At 33.2% G+C, this 26365-nt stretch overlaps 1 protein-coding gene across 1 annotated transcript; it reads right to left on the reverse strand.

Annotated features, from left to right (window-relative positions):
- Nucleotides 1-26365, reverse strand: gan (gigaxonin). Its single transcript, XM_056478146.1, has 12 exons — nucleotides 26226-26365; nucleotides 25915-26106; nucleotides 23026-23140; nucleotides 20878-21228; nucleotides 18866-19086; nucleotides 18303-18424; nucleotides 17980-18092; nucleotides 16958-17110; nucleotides 16720-16856; nucleotides 7664-7798; nucleotides 7473-7582; nucleotides 1-5315 (listed from the first exon to the last, which is right to left on the reverse strand). Exons 2-12 carry the CDS (start codon nucleotides 26103-26105, stop codon nucleotides 5134-5136), a joined length of 1830 nt encoding a protein of 609 aa, XP_056334121.1. The 5' UTR covers nucleotide 26106; nucleotides 26226-26365; the 3' UTR covers nucleotides 1-5133.

Consider the following 26365-nt stretch of genomic DNA (forward strand, 5'->3'; position numbering starts at 1 on the left):
TTTTAATTTCTTTCTGAATGAGATTTTATTACAAGGCAGAATTCAACATTACTGCACCTCAGAGGCAAACTCAGAAACAAAAAAGAAACATCACAAAAATGGAATGAGAATCCACAGTGAAGAAAAAAAAAATCTCCCTTTTATACCAGAACATCACCTTGCATAACATAAACATTATGTGCTACATTTATTTCATCTCAATGTTCTGGCAGACACCAAGTGTTTTAGTGTTTGTGCAAATGGAGTCATGACAATGTTTACAGTCAAGCGAGTGTGTTGACCATTTTCATGAGCACGTATAGTGTGTGAAGTCTTGGCAAGAAAAACACATCACATATCATCATGCATAGTTGGACAGCACTTCATATCAATTTTACATTAGATGTCAATAACAACAGCATTTTTTTTAACAACACAAACGTTTGCTGATAAGTGAACCTATTCAATAGTGACCAGTGCTTTGGTGCAGACACTGCAAACATTGTGGACCTGTAAATTTTGTTTTGTGTACATTCAATTCAATTTTGAGAAATGTTAGTGTCGCCAAGTGTGTATATTAATACATTAATGTACACTAGTAGTGTCAAAAAATCTGGGATAATCTGGGATGTTTTAAAAATGAAACCTGCTCACCGTGGCTGGATTTATTATAATAAAACTACAGTAAAACATTGTGAAATATTGTTAAAATACTTTGTCATTTATTTCTGTAATTCAAAACTAAATTTACTTCGGTCTTCAGTGTCACATGATTCTTCAGTAGTTGATTATGCCGATCTGCTGTTCTACTGTGATCAATTATTATTGGTACTCAGTCGTTAATAGTGATTCTTATAATTATCAATGTTGAGTTTTTCTTCTGCTTTATAGTTTTGCGTATATCGTGATTTATTTGACTTTTTAGTAGGACTGTACGATTTTGAAGAAAAATGCGATATGGTTTAGGATGCTAAATATAGCGAATGCGATATGATATTTTTAGCCGGCAGCTAGCTCTCTGCAATTTTCACATGGTTGCCCACTGAAGCCAAGCAGGGCTGCTCCCGGTCAGTACCTGGATGGGAGACCATATGGGAAAGCTAGGTTTCTGCCAGAGGTGGTGTTAGTTAGACCAGCAGGGGGCCCTCAACCTGTGGTCTTTGTGGGTCCTAACGCCCCACTATAGTGAAGGAGACTCTATACTGCTCAGCGAGAGCCGTCTTTCGATGAGGAGATTCCTCCCAAAAATGTGTAAAGCACTTTGGGTGTCCAGAAAAGCGTTATATAAATGTAAGGAATTATTATTATTATTTTAAAGAATGTCATAACCAACATACATTTCATATTATTTCAAGGAAAAGAAAGCATAACTACAATCTTATAGAAGATAAAACAGATCAGGCACTTTATGTATACAAACAAAAATAAATAAAATAAATATCTCTTAATTCTTCTTCTTAATTCTTAAGGTTTAATGCTTTCTTAACATGGTTTGGTCATATTTCAGCATCTATACTAAAATTGTTACAGAGCTTTGGACAAAAATAAATAAATAAAAAACAGCATGTTCACTCTGCCTGGTTTTAGCGAATTAAAAATTGCAAACCACCACGATATGAACATGTATGATATTTCGATCATTTCGCAGCCCAAATTTTTAGGATACCAATGGATTTGCGATAAATTAGAGACTTAACACGAGAGTATTGTGATAATTGTGATAAGCACATACGCGATATTTCGATATATTGTTCTTCCCTACTTTTTAGGATATCAATGACACACAAAGATACTCTTATATTAAATTAGAAATGTAATCGCTAAATATAGCAATATGTATATCACAATAAGTACATTTGCGATGTTTTGATACATTGTTCAACCATAATTTTTAGGATATCAATTACACACAAAGATACACTTGTATTAAATAACAAATTTATCGGAAACCATTATGATATGTATATAGTGATAGGCACATTTACAATACTTCGTCATATTGTTTCGCCATACTTTTTAGAATAAAGATACGCTAGTATTAAATCAGCAATTTATCTCAAATCATTGCAATAAGTATATCGAGATGAGCACATTTGCGATATTTGAATAATTCCGATATATTAGGCATGCCTACTTTTTAGGATATCAATGACACACAAAAATACTCTTGTATTAAATTGCAAATTTATCGCAAACTATTGCAATAATTTATTGCGATAAGCACATTTGCAATGTTTCAATCATTTTGTACTGCCCTACTTTTTAGGATATCAATGGCACACAAAGATTCTCCTGTATTAAATCACTAATTTATTGTGATATGTACAGTATATTGCAATAAGCATGTTTGCAATATTTTGATAATTCCAATAATCTTGTGGCCCTACTTTTTAGGATGTTTTTAATGAAAAAGAAAGCTAAAATAAGCGTAATTATTTAATTTCTTAATTTTTGTAACTTTATAAATGTCTTTATTTTCATTTATGAAATAATTCTATTTTAATTTATTGAACAATTTAAATTTGTTATATTTTTAATCATACTTTTATGTAGTATTGTTACAGTTTCCACAAAAAAAAGAAGCAGCCCAACAGTTTTCACCACTGGTAATAATAATAATAATAATAATAATAATAATAATAATCATCATTACTGAGCAGCAGATCATCAAATCTGAAAGTTTTTTTTTAAAGGATCACGTGATTCTAAAACGAGTAAGAGTTCTGAAAACCCAGCTTTAAATCATGGGAAAATATACTATTTTAAACGACATGCAATATATATTTTATTTCTAATAATATTTCAAAATTTTGATTGTATTTTTGGCCAAATAAATGCAACCTTGGTGAGCAGAATAGGTGTCTTTTAAACAATATAAACTGATCCCAAACCTTTGACCGGGTAGTGTATTTCTTCCTGCTATTGGTGTGCATTTCCACGGTGGTGAATATGCAATGTTCATCGCTTCAATTAGAACAGACAGCAGCAGCTGAATCATGCACAGAACAAATGGGGTCACCAGATGCCAAAACCGTCCACACTGACAGGAAAGCCAGTTCAGAGGTCATTCACAAAATACATCTCGCCGCGTAAGGGTGAGACCAGCAACTTGCAGCTATTTCTGACATGCTGTGGTGTTTTGAGTCCCTGGATACAAGACCAACAGCAAAATTTAATCAGTTCAGACAGGCAGACACATCCAATATGCAAATATCCACCACTGCCTGCTTTCAGTTTGATAATATAACACCTACAGAATAGTTAAAAATGTAAACTTGTCACATTCTTGCCCTTGAAGCTTCAATGATTGTTTTTTTCCTATTTAACTAAAGGCTAACTTTTAGAATGCTTAACATTTCTTTAACTAACTTAACATTAAAAGTGCTTAATTGTATCATGTTCACCATATAAACACTCTTTGGAATAAAATACTCATGTTCATTACAAATAATCCTATAGCTGGACTTTGAACAGCAGTTTTTCTTTGCATAAATGAAACATATGGGACTTTTTAAACAAAGTAATGATACTTGCACGTTGTAAGGCAGGATTTGCTTAAATGATAAAGTTAATTAAGATTACAATTTATAATGGAAACGTTAATAAGAATGGATATAAAAAGGCATCAGGCAAACATGTACAATTCCATGACTATATTATGTTTTATTTTATGTGTAAAAAATTATATATATACTACCTGACAAAAGTCTTGTCTTAAGTTTTAGGAACAACAAATAATAACTTGACTTCTAGTTGAACATTTGGTATCAGAAGTGGCTCATATGAAAGGCAAAGGCCTCTAAATTACGCTTACTTTCCCAATATAAAATATGATCATGGCTTGATTTTTAATTATTTAATTAGGACAGTAAGGTCTGACTTTGCTTTGACAAAACTCTTGTCACTTAACAGAAATAATGTACAGTACAGAATATAAAGTCATGGTGCAGTGAAAAAATTATTCATATTGTGTATGACTCCCATGAGCATGGATGACTGCATTTATACATCTCTGCAATGACTATAATAACTTACTAATAAAGTAAAAAATCTGGAATGGCAAAGAAAGCGATCTTGCAGGACTCCCAGAGTTCTCCAAGATTCTTTGGATTCATTTTCAATGCCTCCTCCTTCATCTTACCCTTGACATTATCAATAATGTTCATGTCTGGTGACTGGGCTGGCCAGTCCTGGAGCACTTTGACCTTCTTTGCTTTCAGAAACTTCAATGTAGAGGCTGAAGCAGGAGAAGAAGAGAAGGAGTGCTATCCTGCTGAAGAATTTGCCCTCTCGTGTGGTTTGTAATGTAATGGGCAGCGCAAATGTCTTGATACTTCAGGCTGTTGATCTTGCCATCCACTCTGCAGATCTCTCTCACGCTTCCATACTGAATGTAACCCCAAACCATGATCTTTCCTTGACCAAACTTGACTGATTTCTGTGAGAATCTTGGGTCCATGCAGGTACCGATAGGTCTTCTGCAGTATTTGTGATGATTGGGATGCAGTTCAACAGATGATTTATCTGAAAAATCTATCTTCTGCCACTTTTTCCAAATGATCAAGAAGTCAAGTTATTATTTGTTGCTCTTACAGCTGGGATCGATGACAAGACTTTTGTCAGCTAGTGTATATTTAATGGAACTTTTTTAATTAGCGATTAATCCCTCTGAAAGGCCCAATACTAAAATATAATAAATCATTAAAATAATCTAACACATAATTTCCCCTTTGATTGTTCAGTAGCTACACTAACACTGGTAATAATATTAGCAACTTAACTGTGCTCGATCTTAAAACACCACTAGCCCTGATTAATTCTTGATTGTTCCCTATCATATTGAACCTACATTTAAGACTCGTCCATTGTATAAAACAGTCATTTTTTGCCCTCTTTCACCTACTGTATGTTCAAATCAAAAGTATTCGCATCAAGATACTAGCCACATCATCAACCTAATTAATACTACTCAAATGAAGCATGAAAATAGCGAGCGGGTCCCTTCTAACGTAACAGAATTTCCTGTGACTGGAAGCCACTTTACAAAAACAGAAGATGATTTCCCACATTGTAACCACACCTCAGTTGGAGCCAATGGAATCCCACAATCCCTGGCGTCCCCCTCCAGACAGCAGTGTTACAGTCAGTGGTTGTTTATGTGGATGGAACCCGAATGCGAAACTGTCCCTGCTGGAGCTGCAGGCGGAACAGCTTACAGTTGGCGATGCGCAGGGCGGCACAGCTCGTCTTGCTCAGATCTGAGGGCATGAGGGGCCTGGTGGGGTGCCAGGTGCCCGTGCTCCTGCGAAACTCACGGACATAGTCGAAACTGGTGCCTACAATCAAAACACATGGAAATATGATATGAATGCAGTGCATGGTGCAAAACACATTGTTGCATTGCGTTGAAGTTTTTCAAACTGTACAAGTAGGCAGCATTGCAAAAGAGTTTATTTGAGCAAATCTGTTTTAGTTTTAGACTGTTACAGAAAGATTAACCAGTAATTTTAGTCCTCATGTTGTAGTATTCCTAGATATGGAGGAAAAAAGTTGCCATTTATTTATTTATTTATTTATTTTTTGTTGTTTTAAATGTAAAAGGAAATTGAATGAATTTGACTGAATTTAAATGCCTACATTTTAAAATAAATAAATATTGCTCTGATTCTTCTGATAATAACTGATACAAAACAATAATTTGTTTTAATATATGAATGGAGACACAATTATTACAGTATATTTTTACTAATATTTATATTTTCTTTTTTATATTCATTTACAAAACCTCTTAATAATAATATTAATAATGAATTAAAAAAAAACTTTATTATATATATATATATATATATATTTTTATTTTTATTATTTATTTATTAGCCATCATAATGCACATACTGTTTTTATTAAAGAGACCAGACATGAAACAAATTAGTTTTAAACTTTTTTGTAACCCTCCCAACCCACAACAATTCCCCGTGCTGCGCTTATTTACATTAAAATTCTATTAGAGATATAAAATAAGAATAAGAAATAAGAAACAAGGTATATAAAAAAGTCCTACTCTTCTGAAATGATTGAGGTGTCCAAATCCAGCAAGTTTTTTAATCTTGCTTTTGCCAACCTGTTTTTAATCGGTCACATTTGAGAAATTTGAAATGTTTGAAATGTCAAATTTCAAATCAACTAATACTATCTAAATTGTATAATTTATAAATGTGTATTTTTTTTTGTTTTTTCTTGTTGTGAGATAATAGGAGATCATGTAATCCAGAAGTGTACAAAAAGGAGAAACTAACTGTGGTGAACACTGTCTGATGAAGAGCCGTGCGCTCGAAACGTTACACGCTTTGTGTCAGCTTTTTTTAATTTAAAGAAGGTCAAAATATTTGGTGCTGCGATCATTTCTAGGGATGTCCTGATCAGGTTTTTTTTGCTCTCAAATCAGAGTCCAAGTCATTTGATTTTAAGTATCTGCCGATACTGAAACCAGATCTGATACTTCTATAATACATTAAAAAAGAATAAAGACTGAAGAAACAGATCCAGGATGTTCCTTATTTTTTTATTTAACATTCAACAACTCTGTTAACAAACAGAGCACTTCTGTGAGGTAGCTTAAACCAGTGTTTCCCAACCCTGTTCCTGAAGGCACACCAACAGTACACATTTTCAACCTCTCCCTATCAAACACACCTGAATCAACTCATCAGAACATTAGAAGAGACTCCACAACCTGACACGAATGGGTTAGATAAGGGAGGCATACAAAATATGTACTGTTGGTGTGCCTCCAGGAACAGGGTTGGGAAACACTGGCTTAAACAATCAAGTAATAAATTACACCAATTCTTAACTTTTGGAGTTGACATAGTGCAACAGTAAATATATAAAAAATCTAATAGCTCCTCAACTCATTAGCCCCCCTTAGAATAAATATATTTCCCGAATTATGTTTAACAGAGAAAGGAAATTTTCACAGTATGTCTAATAATATTTTTTCTTTCGGGAAAAAAAAGTCTTATTTGCTTTATTTCTGCTAGAATAAAAGCAGCTTTTAATTTTCTAAAAACCATTTTAAGGACTAAATTATTAGCTCCTTTAAGCTATATTTTTTTTCAATAGTCTACAAAATAAACCATCGTTATACAATAACTTGCCTAATTACCCTAACCTGCCTAGTTAATCTCATTTACCTAGTTAAGCCTTTAAATGTCACTTTAAGCTGTATAGAAGTGTCTTGAAAAACGTCTAGTAAAATATTATTTATTGTCTATATATATATATATATATATATATATATATATATATATATATATATATATATATATATATATATATATATATATATATATATATATATACATATATATACACACACATATACATACACATACAACTATGTAGTCCGATTCTGAAACCGCGTGATCAGGGCTGATCTGGACATTCCTAACCATTTCTATAACCACTGTGATAAAGTGCGATTATCAACTTACCAGTGTCAAGTTCTCCGACCACATATATACTGGCACCAATGGGCACGGCTCCATACACGAAAGATGATGTGGTGTGTATGCAGAGGTTTTGGTCATCTAACAGTACCCACCTGAGGGGAAGAAACCCTGCCGTGAGCATATACACATCATTCCAGTATTGCTGTTTATGAATGGTATTGTAAAGAGCTCACCTTTTGAGCTCATCATGGAAGAACTCAGATTTGCAGATGGTCATCTGACTGGACTCTGGATTGTCGGCGTCTCTGTTCCTCACACCACCAAACACGTAGAGCTCTTGTCCAATGCCACACGCTACGGCACCAAACCTAAGGAAAACAGAATGTTAATACATTTTAATTCCTAGCATGTTCTCACCAAAGAATTTATATGGCTCTATGATTTCCTCAATGCGGATGGAGTCACGAAACCTAGACATAAAACCTGTACTAGCTATATAGAGTGTTATGTGTAATGTTACAAATTAATTTTGTGTCATTGTCAAATGTGATGAACTTTGGCTGAGAAAATCAAAAGCACTCATTTAAATGTAGATTGACTACAGTCCATAAATCTAAAACCACGCAAAAAGAAATATGAAATCTAAAATATACATGCATATTAAAGCATAATATAAAAATCATTAAAAAAATAAGTAATTACAAAGGGCGCCAAGTGTTGCGCAAATCACATTATTGTCTGTTAGCAAATAACTAGTAACTTCAGAAGCAGAGGCATCCTATAATTCTCCTTAATGAACTGTTTTAGAATCAAACGAAAGTCTAACGAACATGTACACAAGAAACTATTAAGATTTTAAAATCCAGTTCCAGACGCAATAGTTTATAGAAATGTTTGTACGCGGTTTTACATTTTTCCCTCCTTTTTATTTCTACATTTTCAAACATAGTAGAAAAAGAAAGAAAGAAAGAACAAAACAAAACATAAAAAATTAAAGAAAAAAAAAAACAAAACACCAATGTACATTCAGCACAATTCTTTCAGAGGAGTGTTCTCCACAAAAGTTAGATAAGGTTGCCAAGTAAAAAAGAATCTCTTATATGAAGTTCTTCTAATTACATGTTAAACATAACATCTTTAATTCAGTCTTTAAATGTCTTTCCATTTACAGAATTAACCTCCTTGCTGGGTGACGCAGTGGCGCAGTAGGTAGTGCTGTTGACTCACAGCAAGAAGGTTGCTGGTTTGAGCCTCGAAATGGCGTTTCTATGTGGAGTTTGCATGTTCTCCCTGCGTTTGCGTGGGTTTCCTCCGGGTGCTCCGGTTTCCCCCACAGTCCAAAGACATGCGGTACAGGTCAATTGGGAAGGTTAAATTGTGTGAATTGAGTGTGTATGGGTGTTTCCCAGAAATGGGTTGCGGCTGGAAGGGCATCCGCTGGGTAAAACATTCCGTTGTGGTGACCTCGGATTAATAAAGGGACTAAGCCGAAAAGAAAATGAATGAATAAACCTCCTTGCTAAGAGAGAACAAAAAGCAATAAGCATCAGACTGGGATCTGCTTAAGTTATAATCTTGAGTAGTAATGCCAAATATGGCTGTCAGAGAAATAGTTTTACCAAGTATTTTGGAAAAGGTATCAATAATGCAACCCCAGTATTTAGATAATTTCAGAAATGACCAAAACACGTGGTATAGGGTTGCTGGAGCTTGCTTGCATCAGTCACACGTAGGATTTATATCTCTATTAATCTTTGCTAGTCTGTATTGTGTTTTACATTTTGAGGTTAAGATGATGGCATTCTAGGAAAGATCAAGTCAGGCTGCCCAGGTGTTTGGGACATTACCCCTTTTGTCTTTATGCACTTCCTGACCATCAGGAAGGCTCCCGAGATAAATGTAAACGCTAGTATGTAGGCCTTTGCACTACTGTAAGGCTGATTGTATTAGAAGCTGTGTATTTGAATGACACTGTTACGCTGATGAGATCAGGGCTGGGGAAATTCCGTTACCAGTCTGATTCCTGTTTACATGGGTTGTTTAGATATGTTTCCACCTCTAAGTACACTGCCCCCCTAAAATGTATATTAAAAAAAACCCAGTGTAATGTGGCATTAGTCAGAATTTTGATGACTGCAGCACAACCAGTAAGTTCTCAATAAAGAATTCTGCTTGAAGATACCAGTGTCTCCTGACTGGCCTTCGCTTCGGAGTTTTCAACAATACCTACATCACATCAAAAAAAAAAAAATTTCAAATTCTGTGAAAACTAAATATGTAAATGGGAGTAATACTAATTAAAATATGCAACATATTGCATATACTACAACATATACTTACAATAATAGTCGGTACATGTAATCAGATTACTTTTTCCAAGTAATCAGTAAAGTAAGACTTTCATTTTTATGAAAATATCGAAGTTACTTCCTTAAAAGAAATAGCAGTTACTTTTTAATTTTCCATTTGTTCACTGACATTTGTTCCCGTCCCCACGTTGAGAGAAATAAAGTCGTACAAATAAAGTCGTAGGTGCAGATGTGCTGTGTACGATGTGTACACATGATACTGTAGTTCTAGCTTAAATGTAAACATGTACTTGCTCATCTCACTAGCACAAAAACACATTCAGTATCCCTCACATCAGGGGTTCCAAAATTTTTCAGCCTGTGACCCCCAAAATTACAATGCCAGTGATTCATGACCCCCAATATCCGCTGAGGTGTTTATAAATATATAAACCTTACACATCGGTGTACATACAGATACCAATAGACCTCTATTCATCATTTATATTTGAAGAACGCCACTCGGAGACCATCCTCCATGTCCAGTTGTGGCCTGAATTTATGTTTAATTTACGTGAGTGCAGTAAAGGTGTCAGCAAGTTTAACCTAGAACCATAAAATCAATGTGCTGTGTCTTTAGTATAATTTAATCACCGCAGGGGTCGCAAAAAGGAAAGGTTATAGGCGTTTTATTTGCATGTTGTTTTTTCATGTATTTTTATCTTCTTTGGGCTATGGATAAAATATGATAGAGCTTGGCATTTTGGCCTAAAATCAAAATCTCGATTAATTGAGCATTTAAACTCGATTACGATTAATGACCGATTATTTTATTATATTATTTTGTAACTCTCATAGTTCACTGATAAGTTTTGTACAGTAAATATGCTCATATATTACAAGTGAGAGATTTCTAAATGAAGGGTGCAATACTTGATTTTAAAATAATTGACGGAAACGCACACAATCTACTATACATGAAGATTTATTGGACATTAACGTTGAACAACTAAAATTAAAACACACATTGCCCTAAACAGTCACTTTTTTTCTCATAAAAACGTGAAAATAATTAACTTTTGGAAGCAAAATTTATAATTTTCAATGTTTTTCATATTAAAAGTAGAAAATAAACAGTATCACTTCTAAACAAAACAACTCCTGTATATCCTGTAAACAATATTTTAAACAGTGCATTTCTTGTATCTTCTGTAAACCACTATTTTAATGTAAATAATAATTTTATTGTACTGGTATATATATATATATATATCGTCTCAAGGCATCTCTGGTGCAGCTTCCAATCATCTTCAATGTAGTGCAAACCTGCGACGTATAGTTGAATTTTTTTGAGAAGTGCACGTGAATGCGACCATGCACTTGTGCATTCGATGCAGAAGTTTAAATCAGCCTTAACATCGCGGGGTCACATGATTCCAGAAGTGGTCGGGAAATTAATTGAAAAAATTGTCCTGGAAAAATTTGATCGATTATAGGTTCTGAATGCCGATTTCAATTACTTTTCAATTAATCGCCCAGCCCTAAAATAAGGTAATTCTAATAGTTTAATAAAATTAATTTGATTTTTGGAAATCACCAAGCAACCGCCTGCCATTGTCCTGCGACTCCCACTTTGGGAACCATCGTTTTACATGAAGAAAAACGTGAAATGCAAACTCTAAATGTTCATTTGCAAACTTTCTTTTTATGCGTCCTATATTTCATGCAATGAAGAAAAGTTTGTTTGAGCTCAACTGTACAAACGTGAATTTACATTTCCTTTAGCTTGAGGTTTATTGACTTCGTATTTTATTATTAGTGTAAACAGGCCTTACATTTTTTCAAATTATATTATTATTATTTTTTATATTATTACGAGCATTATTAACAAGCAAGCCCAAGCAGGATGAAAAAAGTGATGGAAAAGTAACGTAGCACATTACTTTCCTTAAAAAGTAACAATTACAATTGTAACAATATTGTAACATATTTAAAGGTAACTTTCCTCAACACTGATCATTAATGTCATATTGGCATTCAAAAATTGATCTGACGTTGAAGAAACGTTTATTATTAACCCTTGTATGCTGTTGGGGAATCCACTCTGGTGTGATTTTAAGTCTTAATTTGGCCTTAACTTTCTGTGTTTCAGCTAGCGGAATGATTTTTTGGTGACAAATCTTATTTTGACACATATTTTGGGAAAATGCTTTGAAATATTTAAAAAAGGATACACTCTTGGCAAATGTACTACCCTTTGTTATGTTATGAAAACATCCACTAAATTAAACTGCTGTCAAAATGCATCAGATTAATATTTATTTCAATCAAATTAGTTAATCAACTTCAGTCCTTATCAAAACCACTAAATACATTGATATGGATACACATTAATTAAATGGGAATGGTTGGTGATATTAACGTCCTGTTTGTGGCACATTAGTATATGAGAGGCGGCTTGTAACTAACTCAGGAAAGAATAAAGTTAAGTTTAAAACCAAGCACACCATTGTTTTTCTTGTGAAATTCCCAATAACTTTATTAAGGTGTATCTATATGAATGGCCCACCTTGTAGTTTAGATAATTACAGGATTTAAACTCTTTAATTGCCAAATTCATAAATGATGTCACTGATTTGGTGAAAAACTATAAAAAGTGGTTGTGGACTGGATTTTTTTTTAACCTTTTATCACAGTCTTGGACATGTGAAAGTTTAGTAACACAGTGGTTTTGATGGATTGTTAGTTTTTGTGCAGCATAAGATTTATAAATAAAATTATGCAAAAAATAAATAAATAATAATCTGATGCAGTTTTACAGCAGTTAAATTCAGTGGATGTTTTCATCCCAACATAAATAAAGGGTAGCAAATTTGAACAGTGCACAGGGGTTAATTGTTTTTTCCTTAAGATCCACTGGTACTTGAAAAAGAAAATTTTGTAATGCTGTAAATATCTTTACAGTCTATTTTGATCAAATTAATGCATCTCTGCTGAATAAAAGTATTTATTTAAAAAAAGAAACTGCTTGCCAAGTCTATGGAGAGTTAGTGCCAATGCAGAGTGTCCCAAATCAGTTACTTATGAGGCTTCATAACAGTTAGGATGCTGCCTTAGAAGGTAGCCAGGCAGCCCATTAGGTTGCATAACTGAGCTGCGGACAGAATTATACTCCAAACAAGACAAGAACACCAAGAAAAATGACTATTTATGTTCCTCCAGATGGTGATCAAGTGTTTCCAGTTCCATGGGTTAGACTGATAAGTCCCTTGACTGCTATTGTTCTGAAGACACATCTGTAAGACATCAAATCATGGGGCGCGTCTCAGTTCTCGCTGCTGTTGGATCCTTATGAAGATGTGCTGCCTTTGACTTACAATCTAATTTGTTTAAGTAATGACATTTGCTTGCGTCACATGCAGGATGGGGAAAAAAACGTTTTCTAAATTCACATCTACGAGGCACATACCGCTCTGAGTGCCCAGTATCTGTGGTTTGAATTGATGGGGCCCAAGTTATGCTGAATGGTCGTTTCTGCCATTTCCTGTTATCTAATACAAATGTAATATTTTTCAGAGCTATTCAAGAGAAACCTGATTACCTAAATGCAATACAATTACATCACCGTCCTTTAAAGTTAAAATAGCTTTCGTAACAAATTGCTTGGGTGGTCTGACACAGTTTCGCAGTGTTATATAAAAATACAGACTCCTTTATGCTAACAAACTATGTGGTTGGTAACAGGTTGTTATATATATCTATATTTATTTATTTATTTTCCCTAAATGATCAGACTTTTTAAAGCCCTCATACTCTGCTCTGATTGGTAAAATGGACATGTCTGTTTAGATTGGTCTACCACTCACAGTGCATATCAGAAACTAACCCCCCATAACCATATCTAAATGTCAGTTCAGGAGTTTTTCTCTGTAAAAATGTCATAATTTACAAATACTCCACTTGTCATGAACCTGTTTGAATTTTTGTTTTGTTCAAAAGAACTCAAAAGAAGATATTTTGAAAAATGCTGGAAACCTGCAACTATTGACATCCATAGTATTTGATTTTCTTATGAATGTCAATAATTACCAGTTTCCAACATTCTTTAAATATCTTCTTTTTTGTTCAACATAAAAAAAGGCATAAAGGTTTGGAACCATATATATATATATATATATATATATATATATATATATATATATATATATATATATATATATATATATATATATATATATATATATATATATATATATATATATATATATATATATATATATATATATATATATATATATACACATATATATACACATATATATATATATATACATACATATATATACATATATATATATATATATATATATACATACATATATATACATACATATATATATATATATATATATATATATACATACATATACATACATATACACACACACAGTGGTTCCTCGTTAATTGTGGGTTACGTTCTAAAAATAGCCCGCAATATGCAAAAGCCACAAAGTAGTCCACTTTATTTTTTACAATTATTATAGAACTTTTAAGGCTGTAAAACCCCTCACTATACAATTTTCTCAGATAGACTTTAACATTTTCGCACTTTTCTCTCGTTTAAACACTCACATAACTTCTACTTTCCTTTAGCATGTTCAGAAGTCATCTTTTTGTGGGACAGTTAGCATCTTTTGCTGCCTTTTGGGTGCTACCGCAGGTGCCATTGGATGGTGCAGAATGTTTCATCGACATTATGGGGTTTGTTGGGGAGAAAACTTGCCAACATACAGTCCAGCACTTCAGAGTCACACTGCTAGTGATTAAAGATTTATGTCAATTTGGCAAGCTGGACATATTCTGTACTGTACAGGAGACATGTCACGGAGGAGATTGATTGAAAATGGCCAATCATGACGCAGAACACAATGCGCTGTAAGAAAGCATGTCAAATTGCAAAAAAAAAATTTGGGAAACCACCAAAGGTGAACCACGGTTTAGTGACACACACAATTGTTTTTCTATATTGTTGATAAAATAATTAAGCCATTCTTTAAATGTCATCCAACAAAGTTTTGTGGCTCTTCTTTTAAAGGGACAGTTCACACAAAAAATTACAATTTTGTCATTTACTCTATCAGCTTTGCCCCTTATTTATCAGGGGTTGCCATAGCAAAATGAACAGCCAACTGAAATTTCTGTTATTTACTCATCCTTGTTCTGTCGAACACAAAAGAAGCTATTTTGCTTATGTAGCTGAAAACCTGTAACCATTGACATCCATAGAATTCTTTTTTTTTCTACTACGCAGGTCAGTGGTTACAGGTTTTCAGAGAAAAATCTTATTTTGAATTCAACAGAAGAAATAAACTCAAAAAAGTTTTAAACTACTTGAGGGTGAGTAAATAATTACATCTAATAATTATTCTTTTAAGTATCAGTTCTGGTACTGGTACCAATTAAAAAGTATCGATCTGACATGGATATCCTAAAAAGATCAAATCAAATTACTCTAACTATAACATCTATATACTATAACGAACTATAACGTCAATTTGTATGCAAAAACCCAGAAGCGAGTTAGCATTTTAGCAGTTCCGGTTCCCTCGTCTCAAAGTCAATGGGTATTTTAAATGGGATTTCGGTTAAATCGTTTAAATAAGGCTCGTGGCTAACATAAACTCAGGATAATTTCACGTTTTATTCTACGACATAACACATCAGTTACATCCCACTCTTGATTATTTAAATCGGTTGCGCTTCTTTAAAAAGACGGTTGCTATAAAGTTGCTAAATGGGACTACAGGTGGTGTCAGAGACATTATACGTCATCGAACTGGTCTGGAACGCAGCTTGCTTGCGTTGGCCATTAGGATTTGTCTGTGATTTAAGTATTTTCCTGAGTAGTATTTTTCTAATTAGGAATTCATATTGTGTGTAGATAATGACTTCACTTGTAAAGACTGTCAAGACTTACCAAGCTGCTTACCAAAGCAGCCCGTCTCTTTCCTTCTCTCAGTAATGCAAACGTGTGAATAAATGTGTAAAAAATACATAAAATGTTAACTGTCATTTTAACGTAATCAATAGATTTTGTCATTTTTTTTCTTCATCTGAACATATTTAACTCTGTCATAACTGCAGTATTTACACTCCTCCTTAAAATTAATAGCATATGTGACTGTTTAAGCTGCTTTTCGCTGTACTTTGTGACAAAAAAAGAATATTGAATGTTGTTTTGTGTCCCTTGATGGGACTTGCAGGCATATAGACTTGTCCCTCACGCCTCATATCTGTCGTCTATTACTAAGGTAAGCGGGCTGTATGCACGCGAGCAATACATTTATTTAGTCTTATAATATTAGTATGTAGGCATACTTATATATACAGTTTTAAAATTTTTACAACAAACGTAAAGCAAAATAAAATGTATTTCCCAAATAAAAACTATCCAAAAGGCACGTAGGTCTATGTGTATTTATTTGTTTATAATATATAGGGTGGATTATAATATAATAAACAGAGATAGTAAATCGTTGTCATGGACCATGTTTCTAAAAATAAGCTTGAAAAGTTGTCTGTAGCAGGGTGGTGCTAATGTCACAGGCGAGTGTCCTAAAAGCACTGTAGTCCGTTTGTAGCCTAATGTTAGCTTTTTAATTCTTGCGTTTGCATTTAAGATCCAAAAGTGCTCAAAGTAGTATTTTCGTGTGAGGATTATCCAGTTGGACAAAATGTGTAAGTGTAATGAACAGTGTTTGAACACAGAGCTTATTATTTGCAATCTTCAAAAAGCCTATGGGAAAATACTTTAGGGTTTTTATTGAGGGAACCAGTTTTATGCTAGCAGCCGATTAGCCTACAAGGGGACGTCATAGCTCCTCCACTCTATTGTGAACAGAATTATTGGCATACTATATTGTCAAGCTGTGAGTTTTGTAATAAACTGCTTTGAATGGACCCGTGCTGCAATATAAATGAACATCAATTACACACATTACCTCCTCTCCTTAAGAGGGCAGACTGTTGTCCATTGTTGGGTTTTGGGGTCGTAGCACTCCACAGAATCGTAGATCTTCCCATATGATCCTCCGCCCATCACATACAGTCTCTTCTTCATGGTGGCACAGCTACCAAACTGTGTAATACATTCACAGCATTAAGAGAAGCTTGATATTTATTATTTTAAACATGAGAGAGAAAGTGTGTGGATTTATACAAACTAAATCTACATCTCACCTTGCGTACTGTGGTCATTTTTGGCAGGGTTCTCCAGACATTGCAATGCGGGTCAAATACCTCCATTGTGAGGAGAACTTCAGTGTCCTCATTTTCTCCACCCAACACATAGATCATCCCATCCAGCTCCGCTATGCCAAAGTGCTGTCTGGCCTGAGCAGACACAAGAAAATACTATATAACACTGACACCTGGTGGTTCGTAATGAGAAGTGCATCGTGCTTTTTTTCATTGCATGCTATCCCAGCAGCAATGTTAGCCATTTAGCAGTCAAAAATAAATGATATCATTGCTTTTCTGGACCACTCCACTTTTTTGGAAATGGGCTCATGGGCTTTAGTCCCTTAATGCTGAACAGTTTAAACTCTTCTAAAGTTGTATTGTGCCTAAGACCGACGGAAAATGAAAAGTTGCTATTTTCTAGGTCGATATGGCTAGGAACTTTTTTTTTTTTTTGCTGAATTTTGCTGCAGTGCCATGGCTGCAGCAGGTGCAATGACATTACACAGTGCATGAAAATAGTCCCCAGTGAGGTAACGGTGACGTGTATATCATTCTGCTTTGTGCAGATATGGAACAACAGCAAAGTTCTTTAATTAATATTACGCTAGAACGGGTGTATAGTTCCTAGCTATATCGACCTAGAAAATAGAAACTCTTCATTTTCTGAGATGCTAATGGTCTAATCTGATTTAATGATCGAGTTAAGCTAAGCTAAAAGTGTTCTTGCCAGACCCAGAAATTGGCTGAATGGATTAAAAAAGGGTAACACTCAACTGTTTAACCCTAGGGCAGTAGTAGTATGAGCCTAAAATGGTAGTGTTCCTTTAAATAATAGTGCAAATACCCCTAAATTGTCTGAATGACACAGAATGTCATCAGTTTTTAACAATCAAATGAATATTGACTAATTTTAATAGTAATAGCACAGGGTGTCAATAATAAGGCTGAATACTTTACTAGTGGTTTATACAACCCACTAACTGTCATTGTATGCAGTAGTACATCACTATAAGGAATACCTGCATCATTGATGGGATCTGGGTCCAGGTGTTGGTCTCCGGATCAAATTTCTCTCCAGAGCTCAAGACGGTTTTATTCTCATCCATTCCTCCAATTGCAAACACATATCCCTCTGATTGGGCAGACAGAATTAGAAATGAAGTTATAAATGACTTCAAACTTTGTAACAAAGAATATTTTGCTTCTAAAGGTGAAAATTATGAATAATTAATTAGAATTATATTAATATTTATAATTAACAGAACTACCTAGGTCAATGAAAGTGAAATGGCAACAATATTCCCTAACATATGTAGTATTAAAACACTGAGCAAGTACAAACCTGCAGACACAACCCCATGGCCAACCCGCCTCTCCTTCATTGGCATCAGGTCAATCCACAGCTGCCTGTTGCGATCGTAAAGCGGACACATGCAGCGCGCCACTGCCGTAGGCTTCCGAGAGCTGCAATGAAAACAAAAGATTCACTGATGCACTAGAGATGCACTGATGAAATAAAATGTTTTCTGCTCTAAATGTGCCAATTTTATTTTATTTATTTATTTTTTTGGTTGATCTCTGTTCCAGGCTTGCAAACTGCACTGCACTGCACTGCAATAGTTTTATAATATGAAGTGTGTAAGTGGAGCATTAAAAGTCCAGAGATGAAGCACAGAGAACCAAGAAAACAAAAAAACAAAACAAAAAGTATTCTACATTCACTGCATACTTGCTTGATTCTTTGATGTTTTCATCATTAAATAAAACTGTACAGATAAAACTTTGGACACTTTTCATTATAGCTCATGTTTTATGTTTAAAAAAAAGTCAGAAAAATTATCCGGATATTATTATATCACGTATTACATCATTAATTTCACCATTATAAATTTCATCAATACTCACGTCCTCTCCTCACCGCCGACTGTGACGATGCACTCAGAGTAGCCGCGAGGTTTAAATGCGGCAAGCAAAGCCTCTCCCTGCTGTGCTGCTCCTCCTAGAGACTCCATACAACAATTCCCAATCACCTCTCGCATTAGCGAGTCTCCCAGCATCTGCTCCTGGAGGTAACTCTGGTCCAAGCCTTGAACCCACACAGCAGACATCACCTCTTTCATATGGACCTGGAAACATTTAAAGCAATTCTAACTATTTATCTATCTATATTCTATTTTAACAGGACAAATGTAAATATTAGCTTAAATAAAATTAATATAAACATTGAAAAGTTTGTGGTTAGACTTAAAAATAAAAATAAATTTATATATTTTTTTTCTCTAAAGATGCATTCAATTTGACATCTGTGACAGTTAAGACATTTATAAATGCTATAAAACAAGTATTTCAAAGAATTGCTGTACTTTTGAGATATTTTGAGGTGTCAAAAGTCTTTTAACAGTGCATCAAAGTTTCCATGTAAAAACGCTAAAATAAAAAAAGTTATATATTAAAAATATATCAGACTAAAAGACTTTTCTGAACAACCCCTCTCTGTTTTTATATATACAGTTGAAGTCAGAATTATAAGCCCCCCTGAATTATTATCCCCCATTTATTTTTTTTCCCCAATTTCTGTTTAACGGAGAGATTCTTTCAACACTTTTCTAAACATAAAAGTTTTAATAACTCATTTCTAATAACTGATTTATTTTATCTTTGTCATGATGACAATAAATAATATTTTGCTAGATATTTTTCAAGACACTTCTATACAGCTTAAAGTGACATTTAAAGGCTTAACTAGGTTAATTAGGTTAACAAGGCAGGTTAGGGTAATTAGGCAAGTTATTGTACAATGATGGTTTGTTCTGTAGACTATCAAAAAATATATAGCTTAAAAGGGGCTAATAATTTTTACCTTAAAATGGGTTTTAAAAAATTAAAAACTGCTTTTATTCTAGCAGAAATAAAACAAATAAGATTTCTCTAGAAAAAAAAATATGATCAGACATACTGTGAAAAATTCCTTGCTCTGTTAAACATCATTTGGGAAATATTTAAAAAAGAAAAAGGGGGCTAATAATTCTGAGTTCAACTGTATACAGTGTTAGGGAAAGTTACTTAATAAAAGTTAAAGTAATGCATTATAATATAGAGTTACTACCCCAAAAAGTAACTAGTTATGTTATTTAGTTACTTTTTATATTAAGTAATGTGTTACTTTACTTTTGAGATACTTTTGAATTAATCTCTTAAGGCTTGATCTCTTTAAGAACTTGTTTTTTTTTATAAAGGACTTCTGCAATTAACAACGCAGTGTATAACCTCCACCTACATTTATCTTTTAAAAACACATTAAAAAATAATATTTTAGGATAATGTTAGCTGAGCACTTCCTGACCCCAGAGCTGTACATGGCGTACATATAGATTTTTGAAAGATTAAAAGCAATGTGTTTGCTACTTTTGTGCCACTTGTCCTAAGTAAAATCCCTGTCCATCGAGACTATAATTTCATTATTTTGAAAGCATCGAAGAAAAGGAAAAGGAACACATTTCTCTCATTGACTGTGACTTCATAGATCATCATACATTTTAATTTAATGCCAAGTCAGAAATAACGACTATTTTCATGGCAAAAACATTTCATTAATAAATATCCAATTAAAAACCACAAACAAATGAATACATAAATTTAACATTATATATTAATGTTAACCCCACAGTCCAAAGACATGCTCTATAGGTGCATTGAATAAACTAAATTGACCGTAGTGTGTGAATTAGTGCATGGGTGTTTCCCAGTACTGGGTTGCGGCAGGAAGGGCATCCGCTGTGGCGATCTCTGATAAATTAAAGACTAAGCCAAAGGAAAATGAATGAATATTTAGAAAAGCTATATAAATAATGATTTATGCTTCAGGTTTGCCTCCGCTAGTGCATAAGGATCCAATCTAAAACACCTGTTGCACTCACTCGCCTAGCTTCAGTGTCATGGCCGATCCAGCGGACCACAGCCTCCAGGACATGTCTTTCGTTCCCTACGTTGAGCTTTTCCATGGACAGAAGCTCGCACAAGCGATCAGGCGGTTGCTCCAAGAACTCCTCTGTATTGGCCACGTCACGGAAATGCGTCTGCAGGAACTCTGTGGCCACATGATAAACATGGTGCAGGCAGTAATGCAAAGAAAAGACCCGAATACCGATGCAGTTTTCAGCAGTGATGCAGCTCTCCAGGAACTGACAGCACAGAGACTTGAGATCAGTGAGAAGCAGAAGATCAGCGGCCTGGACAACGTCCTGAATGGTGTCTTCACTCAGAGTGATCTACAGTAAAGAAACAGAAGATGGAGATTTTTTTTGGATGAACTGTCTTTTTAATTGTACTGGATAATGAATTTTGAAAACCCAGCACTCACAATTTATTTAAGAAAATTTTTACTTTGTCTTCTAAGGTCCACTTATAAAGTTATGAAAATTTTAATACAAATTAATATACAAATTTTATTAAGAAGAATTTATTATCTTTTTATTCAATTTAATTTTATTTGTATGGCGCTTTTTACAATAATGTTTTATTTCAAAGCAGTTTTACAAAAGATGCACGTTATTGCATTACAATTAAAATCAGAAAAGGTTATTTTTAATTATATTAATTATTATAACTAATTTAGTTAATTAATTATTAATTATAAATGTATTAGTTACTAATAACTTTTAACTAATTTCTAGGACCACACGGAGTCTATTTATTTACTTGTGTAAATGTGTGTCAATTGATATTTATTCAGTTTTTTTATTAATTTCAGTAATATTATTGATGAAAATGTTCATATGAATGACTTATAATACAGTTTGTAAAGTAATATTTTCTGTCTTTTAGTAGATATATTATACGATAGACTTGCTTTGTTTAACAAATATGTGGATCTAATTGGATTTGCATTGTAAACATTAAATAAAAGTTATTTGAAGAAATTATTATTCATTATTTTATACGTTTTTAGTAACGATACTCCCAAAAATCATTCTGCATAAATCTGCAGATTTTCTACAAAATTCTGTGCAGAAATAGGGAAAATGGTCCGCAGATTCTGTCTGTCCCTACTAATTACTAATAACTTTATTAGTTAAAGTTATTATATTGAAATGTAGTTAACCTGCAGATATATGGTACATAGGTGATGTCTATGTGTAGATGTTGAATGAAGTGTATTTGTGTATTAAGTGTACATGTTGTTCTCGAAGTCCCAGATTTTAGCCTAATTTTCTGTAATTACATACATTCCAGTATTGACTACATAATGAAACAATTTATTTCACTTCATGTGTGACATGACATTACTATCAGATTTAGTATTTTAATTTCAATCTTTATGAAAACCCCTTGTTTAATTGTGCCTCGTTTATAAAGAAACGCACCGTAAAATAATAAGTGAAGAAATAAGCAGGGGACTATAATTTAATTTAAAATAAAGCTCCTTTACTTTTTGTTCAGATCGGAAGGGCATTGGTGAGCGTGTGTGTGTGTGTGTGTTTTTGTGTGTGTTTATACTGTCTTTGCATTAATATTTTTTTCTTGCTCCCTTCCAACCTGTCTAGGGGAGCATGCTGGCGTCAATATAAGCTGGATTTTGACTAATAAAAAAAGTTTTTGATTTTAAAATTCAGATAAAAATTTTAGTTTAAAAAAAGTACAAGATGATTTATAGACCATTTTGAGGAATGTAAACAATAATAATGGTTTTAACCTATTTCCTGTTTTACATTTTTAAATTGCTATAGCTTTAGATAATCCAAAAAGAGTGACATATAGTGATAAATAATGTTACGGCAGCTGTTTTAACATTAAAATATGATTAAATTGCCTCTTGTTTTGGTTATGAAATAGTTTGACAACAAGCAAGAAATGTACAACGGCAGTGACATTGGCACATTGAAACAGTCTTTAGTACAATGATCTCTTAAATGTCAAAATTGATTCCTCAATTGATCACCCCTCCTCATTAAAAAATATATATATTTAAATGATATTAACAGGCTTAAAATGATCATTTTAAATGTTCAGAGTTTCAATGGCTAAAGAAAAGAAGCATACAATGTATATATAGTAAAATAAATTACCTCCCCACTGAAAATATAGTCTAATATCTGCCTCATGGTGGTCACTGAAATCCCCTGCAACTCGATTTTGTATACAGATCCATCCTCCTTTGGTGGGTTGTAATTTAATTTGGTCCTGGAAACACAGTAACACAAAGTAACATGAGTTTGCATTCACTGTGGATCTAATACAATGGCTTACTTCAAATCGTAGAGATCTGATAAATAAAAGGCTCTACTACATTTGTAAAGGTTTTAAAATTATTTGAGAGGAAAAACCTGTTTTCCGGTCAGGTTTTGCATGTTAACCCTTTGGGGTCTGAGTGGATTGTGGGGCACTAGATAAGTTTTGACATTTGTGATTTTTCAGTTTCTTGTTAATGTATTAATTGCTGAAGTTTCTTGATACTCTATTCAGCACAAACTGTGCAGCGTTATGTAAGCAGCATGTATGTACAGTGCTCTGCACAAATGAGTGCATCCCATTTTGAAAATTAACATTTTCATCCAGTTATCAGTAAATATAGGTCACATTTTGGTGGATTTGAACAAAACAGATTTATTAAAATAATATTTTAGTCACCAAACAACTTTAGAAACAGAAATATAATACATTTTATTTCATGCAAAATATTGTAAAAAAAAATTAATTGAATATAAACTTGGGCTACAAATTTTTTTGGACTGTTATCTTAAGTTATTTTGTTAGATTAGCTCCAGATTTGGCCTAATCTGATGTATATCTAAAAATATAATATTGTATATCATCCTATAGAACATATTAATTTAAAAGAGAGAGTTGTATATGTTTTATTTTTCGGTTAAACTTATTTAAAAACAAAAAGGCATATACATGGTCAGAAAAAAAAGTCACCAAAATAATGCCAAACACGTATGAATATTTTTATTTAAAACTTTTGTCTAAAATGAGTAAGGGTAGTTTCTACAAAATTTTATGTAACGCATCCTGCCCACTCACTCATATTAATAATTCTATTTAACTATTTTGTTCAGTAGCGTATTGTGGACTGTTTTTATTTTCTTATATTCTTTTGTGCACAACAGTAACAAAAACTACTTTTGTAACAGAATCAATAACTCACCAGAAATGCTGGACTATTTCTCTACATGAATTACAACCAATGAGGGCAAAGGGACATTGATACAGTGTACCAATTACCGCAGCGTCCTTTCATTGCTGTGATCCATGCAAGAGAAGTACATTTGGATTATGATAATAGATATGTCTTACTACATAATTAATAAATTTCAACAGCGACAAGTTTAAAAGACATGTGAGAGTAGTGGTAACTTAATTTTGTTTAGTAGTGGTAACTCAGAAATTTTGAATTTTTTGAAATTTTTCACAGAGATATTTTTATACGATTTTAAGTTTTTCTATTTATTTGTTCGGCTTTCATTTTAATTTTAGTCCAGGTTTTAGCAATTTTCTTATATCTATAAAATCTATAAAGTCTTTTTTTCTTTTTGTTTATATACACTAAAAATTAAATGATCCGTAAGTTGTGATAATGGATGTTTTCACGTTAATTATGTTATTAAACCACATAAATCACATTTCTAACTTAATCTTTTAGATTAAGATAAAAGCCATTTTAAGTCAGTTTAATTTAAGTTCAAATCCCTCATAAGGTTAATTTGACTTAACTTAAAAATTTAAGACAACTGTGTTTTAATGGTGTTACTATTTGCCTAGCTAAACATTTTAGTACTTGGATTTATAATAATTGTGCCTTGAACATATAACATTGCTTTTTTTTTATTAATATTACAATATAAAATCACTTTTCTTAATAATTCAGTTTAAAATTAAATAGCAGAGCATTAAGAACTTGTGAAAATTGAGTAGTATGAATCATTTTTGTAATTTGTTTAATGTGAGTTTTGTGGCCTTTTTGAAGTCTTTCAGTAATCATTCATTGTCAATGCACCAAATAATATATTTACTTAGCTAATTATTTTAGTTACTTAGCTATTTTCTGTTATGCGTATGATCATTTTGAGTATAATAATTTTGCGTCTGATATATAAAATAGCTTTTTAAAAATAAATGATACCATTTCAACTTATTTAGTAATAAAATTGCTTTTCTGCAAATGAGAAATGCCTTGGTTTTATAATAATTGTGCCTTGAATATATAATTTTATAATATAATTATTTTATATATATATAATTATATAATATAATTATTTAAAATATAATTATTATTTTTTTTAAAGATACTATTTTATCTTATTAAGCAATAACATCTTTTTTCATATTTTCTTTTGGATTTAGTTTAAAATTTAATAGCAGAGCATTAAGAACTTGTGAAAATTGCATAATAGGAACCATTTTGGTAAATTGAGGTTAAGTTGGAAGTTGATTGATGCAAGTATGACTTCTAAACAACATGAACACTATCTAATTCACTGTGAACAATGTTGTACTTTGATGGTTATTGGCTCCTAATATGATTTCCATATTTGCAAAGAATACTTTTCTGAAATTATATTATTAAGAAGAATTTCTGAATATCCGAATATAAAACCAACTTTACCTCTATTTTTTGTAACACTTTTATGTGGATTTTGTGCCCTTTTTGAGTTCTTTCAGTATTCATCCATCACCAGTCATTAAAATAGTTTCTTTTGTGTGCTGTATGCCCGTTACAGTATGTGCTGCTGGTTAACATGAGGGTGTGTAAATGACTTTTCTCTTTGTCTTTTTTGAGAGAACTATTCCTTTAAGTGACCCAAGCAACAGGCAAGGTGGAGCTGTTTGGCACACCCATATGACACATTGCTCAAGGGTCTGCAACATGTCTGAGCAAACATAACGTTAGCAGCAGCTACTCATCGGATTTCACCTCATGTAAATCTATTCAAGTTTCAGGCATTTTCCCATACCTGATGTACGGACTTGCAGCAGCCAGAATGTTTTTCTGCACAGGAATCTGTTCACCATCTAAAACCAGCACTGCATCTTGAAAACAGTCGTCCTGTCTGAAAGACTGAAGGACCCTCAGAAGCTTCTGGGAGTGCTGAGGGTCCGAAACCACTGATCCAGCATCAGCGCCAGCTCTTTTAGGGTCTGACATGCTGTGACAACACAAACAGTACAGACAGATGAGCTGTTAACACAACACAATAACAACAGCAACATGCTCCAGGTTTGTGTTGAATGAACAAAATGACAGGGTTAAATCATATAAACTCACTCAAATGTGCGTTAATTAAAGTTGTTCTTAGTGTTTGCTGTAACTTCAGCCGTTCAAAGCCATCTATGTGTGTTTCAGGACAGCGCAAACTGCTGAAAAACAGTTCTCGGCTGCTTCATGTCATGGCACTGCACGACGTC

The sequence above is a fragment of the Danio aesculapii genome, chromosome 18, assembly GCF_903798145.1.
Source record: "Danio aesculapii chromosome 18, fDanAes4.1, whole genome shotgun sequence".
NCBI classification, from domain to species: Eukaryota; Metazoa; Chordata; class Actinopteri; order Cypriniformes; family Danionidae; genus Danio; species Danio aesculapii.

Excerpts from the sequence above, each read along its gene's own strand:
- gan (XM_056478146.1), bottom strand. The coding sequence starts at position 26,105 with ATGTCAGACCCTAAAAGAGCTGGCGCTGATGCTGGATCAGTGGTTTCG. Across the intron at positions 19,087-20,877 it reads ATGACACTGAAGCTAGGCGA|GTCCATATGAAAGAGGTGAT; the intron begins GTGAGTGCAACA and ends AAATGTTTCCAG. Across the intron at positions 17,111-17,979 it reads AGATCCCATCAATGATGCAG|GCCAGACAGCACTTTGGCAT; the intron begins GTATTCCTTATA and ends GTGTCTGCTCAG.